Source organism: Lepidochelys olivacea (genome assembly GCF_965140295.1).
Source record: "Lepidochelys olivacea isolate rLepOli2 genome assembly, chromosome: 10".
In the NCBI taxonomy this organism is placed as follows: Eukaryota; Metazoa; Chordata; order Testudines; family Cheloniidae; genus Lepidochelys; species Lepidochelys olivacea.
In genome coordinates, this window is record NC_140420.1 from 61,036,681 (window position 1) to 61,055,677 (window position 18,997).

The 18,997-nt window shown below is 38.5% G+C and overlaps 1 protein-coding gene across 2 annotated transcripts in view; it reads right to left on the bottom strand.

Annotated features, from left to right (window-relative positions):
• Nucleotides 1–4,702: 4,702 nt before the first annotated feature.
• Nucleotides 4,703–18,997, bottom strand: part of UNC13C (unc-13 homolog C) — a gene marked incomplete at its 5' end in the record, with an annotated part of 390,158 nt that continues 375,863 nt past the window's right edge. For both annotated transcript variants that reach the window (XM_084641195.1, XM_084641194.1), the window contains 3 exons: nucleotides 4,703–5,214; nucleotides 11,429–11,588; nucleotides 12,273–12,365. In XM_084641195.1, coding sequence (XP_084497321.1) covers nucleotides 4,929–5,214; nucleotides 11,429–11,588; nucleotides 12,273–12,365 — 539 coding nt within the window. In that variant the 3' untranslated portion in view covers nucleotides 4,703–4,928. The remainder of the gene's footprint in view (nucleotides 5,215–11,428; nucleotides 11,589–12,272; nucleotides 12,366–18,997) is intronic.

The window sequence follows — 18,997 nt, forward strand, 5'->3', positions numbered from 1 at the left end:
TCACCCGTAATTTTCCAACTTTTTAATCTCCAATGCACTGTCAAATTTATAATTCAATTCAGTTATTCAGTGCATCAGTTCCGGTTCAGCAAATTATGACCTTTACGAGCATTCCCTCTTTAGTTGCTTTACTAAAAGCCCTGCATATGAGGATACAGCATTCATGCATTAGGAGGGATTGTGATGTGTATTTTCAGAGAAGTTGTCTGATTTTCTTTCTATCAACCTTATAGCTGAACTGTTGCCTTAATATATATAAATATCTTTCTTCTCTAGCTGATCCACAACTGAACAAGATGCTACACAACAACTGACAAAGAGTTTTATGATAGGCGCAGATAACTTACTCCTGACTTGAATGGATACTGTGGGGGAGAGTAGGGGGAAAAGGGAGAAGAGACTATTTTCTGCAGTCTTCATAAAGGATTTATTGATTCTTCTGAGCCTCCAGAAGAATTCTCTGTAACTAAGATTCAACAAAACAGCTCTTAAAGTGTGCTTTTATTGTCTCTGATATTTTTGAAGGGACTTTTAATGCCATTGTGTGTGCTATATAGGAGATTCTAATCTCATAGGTGTAATTTCTGATTTTCACACACAAGACAACAAAATCAGACAACACATGGATATTAATGTCTAGGAGAATTAGAAATAAGTTTTCAGGTAATTTCAGAGTTAAATGCTGACAACTGCGTCTCTTGCTGCTGGCCCTATCCACGCATTTATTTTTGATGGAAATTCCATCATCCTAAAAGATTATACTAATAAGCCATAAGATCTATATGGTTCATTTGACAGATCTCTCTGTCAAGAGGCGTGGAAATCAGGGGTTCATAGTCCCACAGAAAGGACTGGCAGTGTAGTACGAGTGCTGCACTGTTAAAGGCGGTGTCATTTAGATGTGATATACTGAGATCCTTTCTGGTGTTTATCCAGGTGGAAGATGACACCCAGGGCACTTTTGAAAAAGCAGAGGTTAACCATGGTGTCTTTGGTCACATTTTCTCTCTCAATAAAATTGTGGTAGATTAGCAATTTCAGAGTCCATAATGGATGCTGGGTTTGGCTACACAGCTGGTTTTGTCAGTATTTAACCTATTGAATTATTACTACCTGTTTTGGCATATGGTAAATATAAAATGGATTTATTAAAACCAACTTCTATTATGTTATGTTTTGGGGCTCTGTTTTCTGTTGGTGAGCTGTATCGCTTTAGAAATATTACTTTATTATGACCTCTCTTGTCCCACTCAGGTAAAGTGTCTGTTCATGTGTTTGTGACCTCTGGACTAGAATATTACACTAACTTGTTCTGTGGTCTCTCCCTGGGGTTACAGTACAAAATGCAGATGCTATAGACATATATGGCAACAGCCATAGCTCATATTCATGCCAAACCACACTTGTCCAAAATTTTTCTTCAGTCTTGAAGGCTTTATGCTTGCATCCTATAAAATTCAATACAAAATTTAAAACCACTCTGTTTAACCCTTGAAGCACTTCTGTAACTCAGTCCAACATGTTTAAATATGCCATTAGCTCCTTAAGTGCTGTCACATTGCAGACCACTGTCAATGTGGATCTCCTGGCTACTCCAGATACATGTCATATGGGTTGAGAAATTTCCATAAAATGGTTATTTCTTGCAGCTTAGAAATTCTTTCCTTTCTTAAATTGGTGGTGGTGGTAATAGGGGGGGTCTCCTGCAAGTTTTAAATTAAATTATATTCAATCGATGCATATTGTAATATCTTAAAAACCAATATGAAATGAATACGGTTTAAATTGTTTTGCATTGGTTCTGCTATCAGTGAGAAATTAAACCAAAGAAACAGTTAATAGAAACCCATTCATCAATGGTGTTTTTTTCACAAGAGTCAGAAAAATGAACTAATATATAAATGCAAATTAGTTTTTTAAATAATGAAATGTTTACTTTTTGGAAACCAAATATATCAGTCTTTTAGCTTAGTCAGAATCGATAATTTATGCCACAGAAAATGTTTGACTTCAAGTTATATACACTGAGGAATAGCATTTTATTTTGCAGTTTGATCAATAGTTAAATATCATTTTTATAACAGAGCTCTGTAATGTACGGATAATACATTTTCCACCTCAATCCGTCATAAGACAAACCTTGATACAGTAAGTAAATATTTCTTTGTTAAAAATAAGGAAACATGAAGGTACATCATAAACTCTTCACACTTGTAGTTTACAAAGTTTGTGGTTTTGGTTACTACACTGTCAGATGATTTTTGGTGTGCAAAACTAACAAATTGCTCCTTGCGAGCAGCAGTGATATGTTTTTTGGAAACTTCAATACTTATCCCTTTATAGGTAGTTCTGAATTATAAACATTTACGTTATTTGATAACTTATTAATCCATTATACAGCAAAATGTACAACATTTTACAACATAATATACAACAATCAGAAAAAATACAACAAACACGCTTTAGGTAAACAAACAGGAAACCCATTTTCCCTGTAGAATCCAGCCTTTCCTGTTTAACTTCAGGAGCCATAGTGGAATGCAGTAAAAAATGTCAGTAGATGAATCGTGTATGGACCTCTGCCTTTTATCTAGAGGTAATGTCTCACTCTCTGATGTTCTCCTTTTCTATCTGAGATTGAGTCTATTCATGTCCTATCATATTAAATCTTGTTGATTGCTAATGGGTTTTGGGAGCACTACTGTAAGGCAATTTGACTTTCACCTTAACTGTATGAATCACTTAAGTGTCAGCCAGGGTTCCCACACTGAGCTATACCTTTTAAAAGAATAGCTATTTAAATACATAGAGAAATATGACTTATTATGTACTTCCAAAGGGCCACATGAATTATACTTCAACGGATGTATAATATGAGCTCAATTCACACCTGGTGTGTATCTTCGATGAAATTAATAGAGCTACTCCAGGGATCAGTTTGCTCCCAAACATTTAAGTGTAAGTACATTTAAAACACCAGTGAGATTAGTTTTAATGGGAATAGGGCATCCAAACCCCATAGGCAGCTTTGCAAATCTCAGCCAGGGTCTGCAACCTTCATTTAGTAGGCATTAATACTTGAATCCTCAGAAATGTCTGAAGTAGACTTCAATGACCGATCTAATTAAATACATTTGACATTCAATGGCTCCTTTAGCTAAAAGGGTTTCTGGCAAATGGCAAAAAATGGGATTTTTGTAACCAATGAAAACATCTTTCCTAAATAAATATTCTGCAAAGTATAGACACAAACAGGGTAACAGTTGATAAATGGTCAGCTCCTTTCCCCCCTCTCTGTGATCTTAGTTAAGTACAGCAAACTTTCTTGAGAGACTACACAATTTCTCTAAAATTCGAGCTCTGTTTCTTGCCTGAAAGAGTGTTTTCACCAAGAAGATTTAAAAATATTGCAACAATCCATGAAAATCTCTTGAAAGGAAATTCTGGAAAGATTTACCTACATGAGGTCACACATACCTCATCAGTAAACTGGAATCAAGTCCACCAATGTTGTTTCTGCCCCTAAACAATGAAAGTACCAAACCGATAGTTGAAACCAAAGCCAATGGAAAATGTGTGTGTGTGCGTGAGCCAGAACATTACATTAGATATAGTATGAGTGCATTAAGAGCCTGATTTATTATAATTTTGCATGTATTGTTCACATATGAAACCTTATTTTTACAAGAGATGCAAATGTTTAAGGAATGTTAGAGACACTAGTATCCATACTTTGACATAGTGTAATGCAACACTGCCCCCACTCAATTGGCTCACAGTGCAATTTAGGCCTACAGGCACATAAATAATGTCAATTGCAAAACTAGAAGCAGTTTCTTTCATACTTTATTTTACAATTTCTCACTAAATATTTACAGGACATGGATTTTGCTTCAGTGCAATACATAGTAATGTTGCATAAGTACAAACTGTTGAACTTTTCTAAAACAAAAGAAATAAAGCACTTAACTGATATTACAGCTAAGTATGTAAAGCAACATTTATAACTTTCAGAGTGAAAACGCTAACAGCATCATTACTTTTCATAAATGACTTCTAGAAACAAACCACACAGCAGCTTTACATCTTCCCAACGATTAACTCTTATACAGTACTGCATCATTTAAAAAAATGAATTTTTTGTAAAGCATGTATACTCTGCTGTCTTTTTCTACAGATATCAACTTACCTTTTTATACAAATATGATGTAGCCTTGGCAGTTTTGAAGAACAAAGTTATCTCAAGATATCTAACATCAGTAACAAACTCTGATAAGAGTAGCTTCTTGAGAACTTGCGTTAACAGTATTTCTTCACAGTGATATTTATGAAAGGTTGGAAAAAGGTCAGCATAAAATATTTCCACCCTTTTCAGTTTGTATGCAAAAATCATTACTTTATATCAGTAATTATAAAATTACAAACACTTTCTAGAAGTAACTGCATCTATAGTTATGATAGAAAAAGTTATTGGTAAGATACCTAAAATGAGGTTAGCATAAAATGATTATGAAATTGGATAAAATTCTTTATAATTATAAGGGAAGTAACTCAATTCAGACATGTAGAAGCAACTCACAGTAATTTAACAGAGACAACTAATTAATCAACTCAAAAGAATAACCATTCATTAATAAATGTGAAGGAGTTGCAATGAGATGAACTCAACTTTTTAAAATATAACATTAATAATTTACTCTTAATCTTGATTTTGGCACTTCATTGTAACAATTACTTTTCCAAAGACCAAAATATGTATAAAAGGTGTACAGCGCCTCAACATACCTTGCAAATATAGTACTTAAGTACTGGCAAACACTGAAACAGAGTTAATTAAACATTCCCACTGATTTGCACATGCATGCACTATTCAGACAACAACATTGTATCGATGTTCTTGACGGTGACACCTTTGCATTATTTGTGATTCAGGCAGTTTCTTCAACAGATCTTGTTTCTGATTTAAGTCTCACAAATTCTTTAGCAACTTCATCATTGGTCCTCTGAGAAAGTATTCTAAGGATTGTCAACCCAGTGTCATCCATAAAGATATTTTTCAGCAGAGGATACCAGGATGCGCAGCTACCTTTCTCTGCAGTATTCTGTAGCTGGATAACTGTCATTCCTACAATGCGATCTTCCCTGGCAAAGCAGTAATCTTTCACAGAGAGGTGAAGCTCATAGGCTCTCAGCCCTTCTTCGTTACTCAGAATGCTGTGTGGTTTAAAAGGATGAGTTTTGAAAAAGGATTTTAGTTTAATTCCCCCAAAGGGTTAACATGGCTTAGAAACCTTTTAAAAAAATTAATATTCACTTCAGAGATAGTTCTACATCTGCAAACAGAATATTATTGATATATAAACTGTATATTGATCCTGGAAGGTGCTGAGTGAGCGCCCTCCGTTTCCATTGACTTGAATGGAAGTTGACAGCATTCAGCAACTTCCTCAACATTTGGCATAATCAGACCCTCTGTTCCCTTTCTCCAGAAATATTGCAGATGATCAATATTTTAATCACAGTTGTTTAAGCATCGATTGACCAATTATGCTTTTTTTACCCCAAACAGAACTATTTAAACTGCTGTAAAACTACAATTCAGAGGAATGCAGAACAGTATCTCACATGTCTTTAAGGCACAACTAACCTTTATTTAGGCTCTTTCCCCTCTGTCCAGCTAAAAACTTTTTTGGAGTTCTAGTATATCTTTGATCTGTTTTCCCTACTCTATTAATTTTGAATTTAATGTTGGGGCAAATGGTTTTTATATGACAATTATAGGGGGCAAATGGTTTTTATATGACAATTATAGGGGAGGCGTTCCACTCCGAGGTGTCTGTTTTCTAAATGTTACTTCTATAGTAATGTGATATATCCTTGATGTATTCAGTATGAAATTGTGTATCAGTATTTGCTATTGAGCTTCTACCCCGATTGAAAATTTTATATATATCTGATTCAGTGTATGGGTGCCAGCTGTTTTCCAGGAGTAAAGAACTGACTAGCAATATTTAACAGTTACATACAAAAAACATGTAAGCCTGATGATGATCTACCTAGGACACTTTTTCAACACAACATAAACAACTGTGATGACCTTTTTCAATCAGAAAATGAAAAATGTTTCTTTAGTCTGAGTCACGTATTCATTTATAAACAAAATAATTCCTACAATTTACTATTCTTGTTATATTACATAATAGCACACTTGTTTCCTTTCTAGGAGCCAAGTTCTGGTCCCTTCCCTTCCACCCCAATAAATGGGCAATGGACAAAGCAGTGGGAATCAGTGAGGTTGGAATGTGTCACAAGCCATGGAGCAGTTTTGGAGCCTTTAGATGTTCCCTCACTATGCCCTTAAAACCTTCCTGTGGACTAGGATCAGGGAGAATCAATAAAGTTCTATGGTGACAAGTGGATCTATCCTCTATGTAGCTCTCTGCGTTCTGGTCCCTGCCCTGGCTTTGCTTCAAGGCCTTCCATGCCCCCCTAGCTGACTGAAGGATTTTGTCTTACAATACTTTTTTGCTATACTTTTACTCACAACTCTGTGAGGTGCAGCCTCTGAATAGAGCAGCTTTCTAACCAAAAAATATTTAGCTTCCAAGAACAGCATTATACCCTCAGAACACATAATTACTGTACTAACAAACCACCTTTTTATTTTAATGGTTGTATTATAATGGCTTTCATTTTTATGATCTAAGCGGAGATTGAATGCTGCATGGAAACCATTGGCAGAGACAGATTATAGCTTAGATATTACAGGCAGTGCCTAGAGCTAGAGCGTCCAGTATTTACGTCAGAATCTCAGATTTTGTTTATAATCGTGAGTTTCTAGTTCTTGTGGCCACAAAGAAAAGGATGAGAATGTGACCTGAGTGTAACAATACTGTGATATCCGCAGACAGTCTGGAACAATAGCTCTGAAAGGGATGAACGGTGTCCCATGCCTCTCTGTGGAGGGCTAGCCCCACAATCTACTGCCTGGGAGTCTTGCCAACACTGCCTCAGCCGAAGAGTTTCTGTGCGTGGCTGACACCACTCACCTGAACAGAGCCACCGTAGCTGTTGGGTTGAGTACTGGGAGCTCTTTCCTAGCACTCATGCCTCTCGAAGAAGAGTGAGTCCCCCACTGCTGCTCTTCGAATGGGGGTGGGAGAGAAGTGACCCCAACCCGCCATCCTTGCCTCTCTAGGAAGAGAGAGGCACCTCAGCGCTGGCACTCCAAATAGGCGTGGGCCCATGCTGGTGAGGGGGACATGCGGGCGGGCTCTGAATTGCCTTAATCCAGCCCTGCTGGTTGTTTTCGGTTTCCACAAGTGTGACAAACCAAGGGTAGGGGGATCAGTTGGCCAATGTTTGCTTGGGACGAACCTAAACCGTTGCAAAACCAGCTGGTTTTGTAATCATTGATCCCACTTCCCCAAACCCAGAACAGGCATTTTCCCTATTTGCACTGTGTGCGCTTGGGGACATCAGTCAAAAAAAAAATAGAGAAGGGGCTGGGTGGCCCAAAAAGGCTTTTGAAGCAGCAAAATGACAGAAAAATGTTTCCGTACTGACTGCTGCTGAATTTGCGTGTGGATAGGCATCCTGCTCTCCTGAAAATGTGTCCCATAGACACATGCTGGGGCAGTGGGCCTGTTGACTGGTCCCTCAAAGAAACAGGAGGGGTGGGGTGGACTAGCTCTCATCTCTGAAAGAAGGGAAGAGGCCAGCTGATTGTACCGCCATAGACAGTAGGAGGGCATGTCACTAGGCCTCACACAGATGTCAACCTAAAGAAAGAAGGGATCCTAGGGTCTGTTGCTGAAGGCGTGAGGGAGCCCCCTGCTTCCTGAGAGTTGAGGGGATTCTTAGACCTGCCTGGGTCTGATCAAAGTCTTCTATGAATTTCAACTTTGCATTGAAACTCAGTGTCAGTTAAGCCTGGTTTCAGGTCTCAATCTGAAAGGTTCACAGCAGCCCTAAGATTATGTGCTGTTTGATCATAATTTCCAGTCAAATGGCTGTATAGTTTGGTTTCCACTGTGTAAAAAACAAAACAAAAACGGGAGGGAGGGCATTTAGCTTGGGAAAGTAATGGCTAAAATGTCATCTATTGCTGTCATCATGATGCTAATTTATTTTTAAGCAGCTTTTCTTTCTGCAGCCTCGATTTGGTTGTCAGGCTTACATTCTGTTTTAGCTACTGTGACTGCAGTAGGTACTTTCCCCAGATAATGAAAAAGAAATTGGTAGGTTTGTAATTCTCATATAAATTTATAATAACAATGCATTTCTAGCACCTTTCATTTAAGGCATTTTACAAGTACTCATTAAGTTCCACAAAAGGCCCTTCAGAGTGTTAAGGGTGAAATTCATGCCGACGTAGGGGTCCAAACAAAGCCCTATGAACCACTTAAGAACTGCGTTGAATGGTGTGCAGCACCTGCAATGGGGTTAATTTCACTCCAAGTGCTGGTGGCTAGTTGCAGTCAAATATAAATATACTTATGGTTGGGCCAAACCAACTGGAGAAACCTGCCAGTTATGACACTGCACTGGCAAGAACAATAATGTGCATTGCTACTGTTCCTATAATACTGTCCTGGATGCTTTTACTGCAGGAAAGCATATCATTAGTATTCACCCTGCAGCACACAATAATCCCCTTGTAGGATAGGCAGAGCTGTAAGCCTCCAGGACTGTATATATGTGGAGCTTTGTTTCATGAAACTCATTGCATATTTTGAGTTATAGCTGCAAGATTTCACTCATTCTGAGGCACATAAAACAAGTACACAGGGCAGGTTATCACTGGAGGAAGAAGATTTACATGATGATTTCCTTTGATTTAAAAATGAAACATAGTGCTAGGCAGTCTAGAATCCTCTTGACTCTAATGATATGCTGCTATGCTGTAATCCAAATAGAACATAGTTTAGGCTTTAATCACTCAAAAAACCTGTATTATTCTAACAGTCTAGCATTAAAAAAGATTTAGAAAGAAGGCATAACTTGAAAATGTCTTTCAGCTCCATAAAAAAAATCCAGCCACCCACCTCTGGAAGAAGTTATTTGGTAAATAATTTTGTGGCATGAAACAGAATGGGAATACTTCTTAACATTGATTTCTGCTTTGCCACTATTTTATTATGAATGGTAGCAGCAGAGATATTAACTATGGGTTGAGCTATTCCATGTTGAAGTCAATGAAAAGGCTCAGTAAGACTTCAGAGGGCATTGGATCAGGGCTACGTTAGACTGGTGAATAGTTCAAAGGTTTTGCATGAATAGATTTTTACTACCAGAAAAATTATTGTAGATCCTTTCAATTTCTTTCATGCTTAAAGTTAACCTGCTGATTGCTATTGGATGTAGGAGACAGAGATGTGGAAAACATAGGCCCCTGTACTGCTCAGTATCCTGTACCTGACAGATCCATTTGTTACACTGCTGTTATTAAAGCAAAAGGCTTGTAAAGCGTGCGATTAAAAAGCAGCCTAAACTCACCTTCTCTAAAGTTACTGCAAGTGCTCCCTCTAGTAGTGATGATTTCCTCTTACTTATTATGTAACTAATCTTACAAAGTAAAGACAGATCCAGTGAAGATAGGTATTTGAGGGTGGATGGGTGTCTACCAATTTGGAGATTAAGCTACTTATAATGAATGAAAAACACTAAATATATTGACAGGTTTCAGAGTAACAGCCGTGTTAGTCTGTATTCGCAAAAAGAAAAGGAGTACTTGTGGCACCTTAGAGACTAACCAATTTATTTGAGCATGAGCTTTCGTGAGCTACAGCTCACTTCATCGGATGCATACCGTGGAATATATTGACTACTTGATGCTCATCCAGTCTGGTGCTAATTGTATTTAGTTGTTCCCATCTTACCCAGCTTTAGATCCTTAAGATTGTCCTACTGCATTATGTGATTCTCAGTAGTTGAAACAAAGATAGACACTGTGCTTTTAAAAATAAAATTTTAGGAAAATAATTGTTGGCAATTGCCATTAAGGATGTTTCAGTCTTCTAAAGGTATGCCTGTACTTCATGTGTCCCCATAACCCTGGAGTTGTAGGAAAAGGGAACATTTGTTCTGAATACATTTCTCTTGTAAACAGACCACTGCTTTTGTTCACATTTATCTCTGTGCAAACACATCAAATAAATGAGAAGAATAATTTCTCACAAAGGGACACATTATATATCCCTCTTTCTAAAGTGTGGCTTAACCTGTGAGGACACTTGCCAGTTCTAAGATGTTCACCACCATCAGATTGGTAGACTGTTAAGGGCTGTCTGAGGAGGTTATAGCGGTAGGAGGAGGGAAGGTTGCTGCCCTTGGAGTTGGGGTCAAGTAGGGATTCTTGCTAACAGAATGAATTCTGACTGGCTTTCCTCAGCCTGCCTTCCTAGCTGATATTTCTAAAATGGCCTTTGAAGCCAGGAACCAGCACTGATGAAGCAGTGGGGGCACAGGTGTAGTGGAGTCAGAATGCATTCCAGCACTTTTACACCGCATGCTGGAGGTCAAGTTGCATAGAGCACACCATTTTGTACAGCAAAATTGTGTCCTCACAGTGTGACCTTGCACATCTGCATGAGGTCACACCAGTGGGAGCACTCCAGTAGTGTACGGCCCATTCAGGACTATACCACTGAGCTGGGTCAGTGGGAATCACTGGCATAGAGCCTCAAGCAGCTTCATGGTCAGATGTAGGGCTGATGGTCAGCAGAAGCCAAGAAAGTGAAACTCCCAGCACATGGAGGCAGAGTGTGGTCTTTCAGCGCTTGGGAAATGGGCAGGCTATAAGAGAGGTCTTAATCTAGAAAAAGGAGGATGATGTAGAGAGCAGGTAAAAGGAATTTGGATAAGATAAGAAATTTAGATCCCTAAATCAAACATAAAGGTTCTTTAGCTTCTGGGGATTAAGTAAAAGTGGTTATTAATAGCAATTATCATTTTACATCTTCAGACTTTTACAAACATTTAAGGCCCAGATTTATAGAAATGTATGTACAACTGGCATTAGCAATTTAGGTAACTGCACATGCAAATGACCAATTAGGTATCTAACTTCTCATCTGTGCGTGCAAATGAATGTGCATTTCTAACTAATAATCCCCACAATTTCCAGAATGTCCTTAATTCCAAATCCACTTGTCTTCCATGTTTCAGAAACTGGAACTTCAAAAAGGAGTGTTACAGGCCCAAAACACAAAGATCAAAATTCATCCCTGCGTAAGACAAGGCTATAACCCAGACTTTCGAACAAGCTGTACATTGAAAGAACCCTAGTTTTGAAATCATGTCTATACTTATGGTCTGTGAAATATGCAGTCTTGGACTGTAGCATTTTCAGTTCTCACAGCTTTTGCTGAAAAATTAATTGTAACAATTTATATAAAATGGACAGCTAAAAGAAAAGAAGACTTACAATTGGAATGTTTCATTGTATTTTGGTGACCAGGTGTTGCTCTTTGTCTTGGTGCCATGTTTTCTCCTCTTGTCACTCAGGTTAGGACCCAATATACAGACTTCCACAAATGGCCGGAACATAGCTGTTGTTTGCCAGTTTAGGTTATTAATTGCTACAACTAAAGAGAACAACGGGAATTAGATATGCATTTAGAATCCCAATGCAAAATATTAGTAAATATCCTTGCTTAAATATGTAGTAAGGCTTAGTGTAGCCAATGAGAAGTCACAGGAGGACGACCTGAGATTTTCCTGGTAGAAAACCTACACTCCACAAACCAGCAATAGCTTGTCTGCTTCCCACTGAAGTTCCTGTTTGAACTAGAGTATGTAAAAACATCCAATCTTGATTTTAAAATTATCAGTGATGGAGAATCCACCACAACCCATGGTAAAGTGTCCCAGGGGTTAATTACCCTCACTGTTAAAAATGTACAGCATACTTCCATCCTGAATTTGTCTATCTTCTACTTCCAGCCATCAGATCTTGTTAGACTTTTGTGAGAGACCATCATTCAATATTTGTTCCCATTTCCAAATATTTGTTCCCCATATATGAACTTATAAACTGTGATCAAGTCAATTCTTAACCTTCTCTTTGTTAAGTTAAATAAATCGAGCATGTTTTCCAATCTTTTAATCATTCTCATGGCTCTTCTCTGAACCCTCTCCAATTTATTGACATCCTTCTTGAACTGTGGACACAAGACCGGGAAACAGTATTACAGTAGTGGTTGCATCAGTGCCAACTACAGAGGTAAAATAACTACCCTACTACTTAAGAGTCCCTATTTGAAACTTACCTTTTACAGTGACTCTATGTTCTCCAGTTCCAGGATGTGTAAAGACATCCACCTGCACAGATATCTCACCTACTGCATTATTGGTAGAATGACCTGCAGAAGCAAACAGTAGTTTAATACTGCTGACTCCTCAACAGCTCAGTGGAAAATAGACAGTACACGAATGTTACAACAAGAAGCAGGTGAACAAAGAACTTTATATTAATGTAAGGTGAATAGTATGTTTTCTCATATCTCACCATATTTTCTTTTCTTAACCATCTGGAATATATTTGATGCCTGGATAAGGTGAGGTGATAGCTTTATAAGTGATTTTACCACAGTTGCACCTTGTGACCACAAACATCTGCTTCCCGTGTATATTCTTAGTAGGACTGGGAGAACCTCTCATTAGGAACCTTAAATTCAGCCTGTGATTCAAAAAGTTGGTGCCAACATGAAACTTGGTTGTTTTGCTGAGTTCTGTATGTATATATTTGCAAAACTGCTCGTGTATTATTTAAGGTGCATCTTAATATGAAGTCAAATAAAGACAAATGTCTTTGTCTGTGGGCTGGATTGTAACAATACAATTTGCATAGGAAGGTGCACTGTACAGTTGCACTGCTCTAGGATTACACAAGGGAATGAATTGTGATTTAGGTAGTCATAATGTGACCCTTAGTTAATCTGGGGCAACCATTTACTACACACAGATTTGGTGGGGTTGAGGATGCAGAATTAAGACTCCATCTACTCCTTACTGGACCACCCCATCCCTGTTCAACCATTCCCCTTCCACCTGCATGAGCAGGGAAGCAACAGGCCCCCAGAAAAGCTGCTTTCCCACTGCCTGCGAGCCACAAACACAAGTAATCCATGCAGGGTTTAAGTGGATGCCTTACCCTCCTGCTCGGATTCATTGGGCAAGTGACAATCTTGCCCTAAATTAAAGATCTCAACCAATGTGTTTGCCCTGTTTTTCCTTTCCCCTACCCTAAAATGCTTTTCTAGACTTCTTCATCTCAATGGCTTCCTTGAAATGTGATTCTGCAGTGATGCTTATTGGTCGGGTTGGAATAATCCATAGTTACATTCTCTTCCCTGGCTCAGCATTGCAAGGACAATTAAATACCCTTATCCCATGGGTTACTGCGTCGAAGAACAAGCTTCTTTTCTGACATATTAAGATGTGGGAACTTGCTACTCAATTTACTTGATCGGAAACCTTGAGAAAACAGAACACTCTATTTGCCAGCTGCTAAGTGAGTTGGGCCACAATGCTGTCAAGAGTTCACTTGTTAAAAATCATAATCAGAAATCACAGAGTTTTAATTAAAAAAAATAACAAAAACTGTTTTAATGTCTTAAGCAGTAGAGACATAGCTGCCACTTCTGAATCTCAGGGTGCTCACACAAATGTTGCTTCTAGATATGGTCCAATATCAACCAGATGGTGTAGACCATTTTATGACATGTGTAAATAGGCAATTTGTTACTCAGCGGGTTTTAGTGACAAGAAGTTTAGCTTCAGTGGCAGCCATTACACATTGCAGTGCAGTTTGATAATTCCACAGAGAAATCTTTACTATCTTAAGTACCTAATTAAACTACTGACTTATCTAGTTCACAATAAATGAAAAGTAAATAATGCAAGTTACTTCATCTTTCATCAAGTAGTATTAATAACATGTTAGAGTAGTAATAAAATAGTTCAAGAACAAGTGAATATCCAAACTCAAAAAAATGACTAACCAGTTTCAACAGCTTCCACCACTACTGAGTTTCTCTATCGTATAAAACCAGCCTTTAGCAATAAGAAAGGAAACTGTTATATGCTAGAAGTGATGTATTTCAATCTGATTTTTCCTTCTGAGGGAAACAAAGTGTTCTCTAACCCATTCATCACTGTCCAGCCTTTATTTATTAGCAATGCCACTCAGTTTCTGCTTCCTGGAATAACAATTTTTAGCTGAACACAAAATTGTATGTAAAATATTCTGTCAAGAAAAATAACATTTAAAACACAGCTGCCATGACCACTACTCTTCGAGGACCAGATTCTGCCTATTTGCCTGTTTTGAGTAGTACATGTGTATTCCTCTTTATTTCAGTGGGGCTACTTAAAGACCTTGTCTTAATTATGAAAAAAGGTGCGTTCTTAACTCGTGTACTTAGGCTTTAACTTGACCTGCTAACTTTTGTGGAAACTAAAAACTACCTTAGCTTACTTGAGATAAAATCCTAGTGAAGATAACTTGTTAGCTAACTTGAGCTAAGAACATACCTATTTTTCTGTAGTGAAGACAAGTGCATAAAGTAAAGAACTATTCAAAAGGCAGAATCTGGCTAAGCATTACTATTGTCTAGTTAGTGAAGTTCTTCAGGTCAGAAAAGCTCTTCCACCAACAGAAGTAGGTCCAATTTCCAATTAAAGACATTACCGTACCCACCCGTGGCTCTCACATTTGCAGAAATCAGGAATGTTTGGTGCACAAGTCTCCAAAAAAAAAGGGGGGGGGAAGAGGGCTACATTAGCAACAGATATTATTTGCAAGGAAAAATTTGAAGTCTCTGCTAGACCTGATCAAGGTTTTTGCCTCATATAAGAGACAAAATGCATGTGACCCTAGTTCAAATTGGGACAAAATCTGCTCTCGGTTACTGAAGTGGAAACCCACACTAGCTCCATTGAATTTAACTCCAGTGAAGTTCTTCATAATTTACTTCAGCTAACCTGAGAGCAAAATGTGGCTTACAGTTTCTTACGGCTGTCAACCTAAGCAAGATATTCCTATCATGAATTACTCAATAGAGTACTTTTCCCTACAAGCTTTATTTGCCCTGTTTGTGGCCATTAATATAGAAGAGCCCTTTAAAGGGTACTGCAAGTTTTGCGTACACCTAGCACATTACCTATAATAGGGTGTGCTGTAGGCATAAAAGAAATCTCATACTATATTTAAAAATGCTCATGATGAGTATGTTCTGATTGTATCGCAACAAATAAAATGTAAAATCAGCACTCTGGGGCATGGGTAGATTCCACTGGTAGCTAAGCAACTATAAGGCTTTTCAATATGAAGTCCATTAGTATGTTTGTAGCGCTTTTGATGAGATGAATTGCAGTGTTAAAGAAGGGAAAATGCTATCATGCTCTGCAAGGCTATTTGCTGTCAGGAGAACTGATCTATTATATGGCTTAGGGTAAAAGCACCTTCCTCTAGACTAATCTGAATTGCTAAGAGTGTCGTACTGTGGAGGCTGTTTCTGATGTGACCAGTGGAATCTACCCAGGCCCCAGAGCTCTGATTTTACATTTTATTTGTTGAGATACAATCAGAACATTAAAAAGCACCTATCTGTTAAAAATGCAGTCACTCTATTGTAAAGCAACAAAAAATTCTCCACGAAACTGGAAAGGGACAAGGAAAAACTTACGCCCAGCCACAGATGCCAGACTGCTCCATGCACTCATCCCTTCTCAAAAGCCTGGGAAGAGAGATGCATGCTCTGCATGGCAGCAGATATGATGGCCACTTATGGAGAGTACCCTGCCAAGATCTTCCTTTTTTTTTTTTTAAAGTAAGGAATCTCCTGCTTTAGGAGTGTCTGTTGATTACATGTAGACTGTTGCACTGGGATAGAGGCACGGCAATCTCTGAAAGGTCCCACGCCCATCAGAGGTCAAAACTATGTGTTGCATTCCACCCTGAATCCAACTGGCAGCCAGCGGAGATCTCAAAACACTGGTGTCATGTGTTCACAATGAGAAACTCTACTTAACAAACAGGCCATCTCATTCTACTCCACTTTGAGTTTGAGTTGAATTAAGCATTGTAGAGCACACATTGCAATAATTTAATCTTGAGGGGACAACTGCATAGACCGCAGTAATTAGGTCTGCATCTGAAAGAAACAGTTGCAACCTCTTGGCTACGTGCAGATTAAAAAATAGGATTGCTGGTTGTTGCTGTTATATGACCATCTAGCAATGACTTGTATGAATGATGGCTGCACAACAGTGTCTTTTATAGAAGTTGGCAAGGTGACTCCTCTATAAGGGAGTCTCCATCAACAATGGACCCAATTCTTCTCCTGCTGACTTTCCCCAGTCAGGAAGGACATGTGTCCAAAGTGCCATGGGAAGGAGGGAAATGCAATGCAGACTTCCCAGCATCTGTAGTGCTTCAGTGACTGTCACTGGCATAAACTCCACCAGAGGAGACCTAGCACATGTACCCTCCAGAAATCACGCTGCATCCGTAGAAGCAGAGACTTAAGTCCATATTTCCTTAATTTTTTTTCTCCAAAGTAGAAATTTCAATATAATGGGCAAGACCTGTACCAGCCACTGACTGGAAAGCAGCTTGCTTTAACTAGATTGTCCACTACTCAAAACAATATCGCTGATTGATTGACACTATTCAGTGCTATGAAGGCAGCAAATCAATCCTCTCTGCCTCTTGCTTAGCTATGGTAGAAGCGTTTCAATAATCTTTAGGATGGAATTGATCAGATTTTGCACCCTACTTCATCCACCAGCACTCTAGTCATCTTTCCTCTCATTTCAGTTGTGACAGGTCTTTTACAAATCAAGGAGACCTGTCTTGACAAATCTAGGGGCTAGGATATCTAAGGGCACTTCATTGATAGCTGAATATAAAGGATCATTGCCAGTCCTACAAAGTCATTGATAGAGTTGGGGGAACAAGTATTCATCTTCAGAGCCCTCCGGAATGGGTTTCTATTAGGCTCTGGAAGTGGACGCTCAAAACAGATGCCATATTCCTATCTCGGATCATAGGAGCTAATGGTGTAACATTGCTAGTTGCCCCACCTCCCGTCACAATCCGATCACTGGATCAAGAAAGTGGCTAGCTGAGTTGAGCCAGCAACAGCCTGGGTTAGCCCCATAATCCTCGTGGTGGCCATGGAATTCTGAGGTGTCTCAAAAGTCCTCATCACCTCTGTCTAGATGCTTGTTGAAAACTAAAACAGAATTATCCAACTGTTAAGTGCAAAAGATGTTTAAGTCACTTAAATAAGTGCAGACGTGTGTATTAGTGCATTTGTATGGAAAAGGGTTCATTGTCTCAACTGAGTTACTTAATGCTGAAAAGCTCAGGTTTGTCACCTCAGGGGAGGTTTGGAAGCTAACAGCTAGGGCTGGATTGAAAAAAGTTTAGACTAGCAGAAATAAAAGGGACTCAGAGAAAATGAGGTAGCATAAATTACACCTGAATGTCAGACAGTTTCATATATTAGAAAATAACTTTTTTCCTAAAATTATTGGATTATTTCAGTTGTGGTAGTATTATGCTGTTTATAGCAGCTTCCCACTTATCTTCACCTATCTCCTCTTAAAATGTCCATGTATGTATGTATTTTATATATGTATGTCATAATGAAATTCAATGTTAGAAGAAAATGGAATTTCACTAATCTCCTGTATTTTTATTTTTGCACATGATAAATGTACATGTTGTCTTGGCTCCCTAGGGGAATACTTTCTGCATGAAGGCGACTGGGAGAGAACACTGAACCACAAAGGCGCAATTCCAGCTGAACACAAGGAGCGAGTTATACAGTATAGTTACCTTGAGAACTGACCGACCAATCAAGAGGACACATCCCTGACTGATCAGCACTACTGTGCACAGTTCTCTTTTATGTGATAAATAGACACATAGCTTGAACTGTCTGGTTCTCCTTGAAAATATCCCAGACCGTGCAAGACAATAATAAGAGCAAAGAGGACAGGTCAGACTGTATATCTCCCACCCATAGAGAGCACTTTAACACAAGTAAATTGGCACAATGGGTTGGCACCATCATAATCTAGAAGCTGTGAAGCAGGAGGAGCAAGTAATACATGGTGCAATATATTTATTTTTAAGAAGTCCTTTTAACACACAATTTCACTGGGGAGGCTGTCATAGATTAAAAAGAAGGGTTTTTAGAGAGGACATTACTCAATGATGCAGAGAGGCGGTTGATCATTTGAAATAGCAGGAGTGGCACATTTGAGAGAGAGCCATTCCCTTTGTGCTCTGGAAGCCTTGCCAGGCAATCTGAGAAATGGGAATAGTAGAATGACAATATTATTAAAATCCAAAAAATGGTGTCACTGAAAAGCTGGCAATGTCATGATACAGAAAGTTGGACAGCATGTTTAAAACATGTTTAAAAAAAAACCAAAAACACCTTCTCTAGTTCTGCGTGTGTGACTTTCAAGTAATTCGGCTTTAACTTTTTTTTTTTAAGATGATGTTTCAACTGCAGAGTCTACTTGTGGCCATGTGCTAAGAGTTGTGCGCTACTTCCCAGTCTCAGACATTGGCAAATATAATAGATATATGCCCCCCTTTTGACACTCTTTGCAGTAATGTATAAGTATATTCTATGCCACTCTAATGGACTACTGTGTACTACAGGTCCAGTATATAGAGGAATGATAGGTTTCAAATATTTCCAGGCAGATGCATGTTAAAAATTTCATTGATATGATTACTTATTTATAATGACATTGCATTTTTATGGAGGTGTATAATTACGGTTTGCAGTAAAAATTTCCAGATACACAGTGGTTACCCTTTAAAACTTGCCAATTTCCATATACATCTAGGTCTTATATTTCTAAAACTCCATGTAGACAAAAGCTCAGTCATCAGTTACATATACACAACGCCTAATCCATGCATTCAAGCTGGTGTTGTGTGTGTGTAAAGAGGTATGGACGTGCA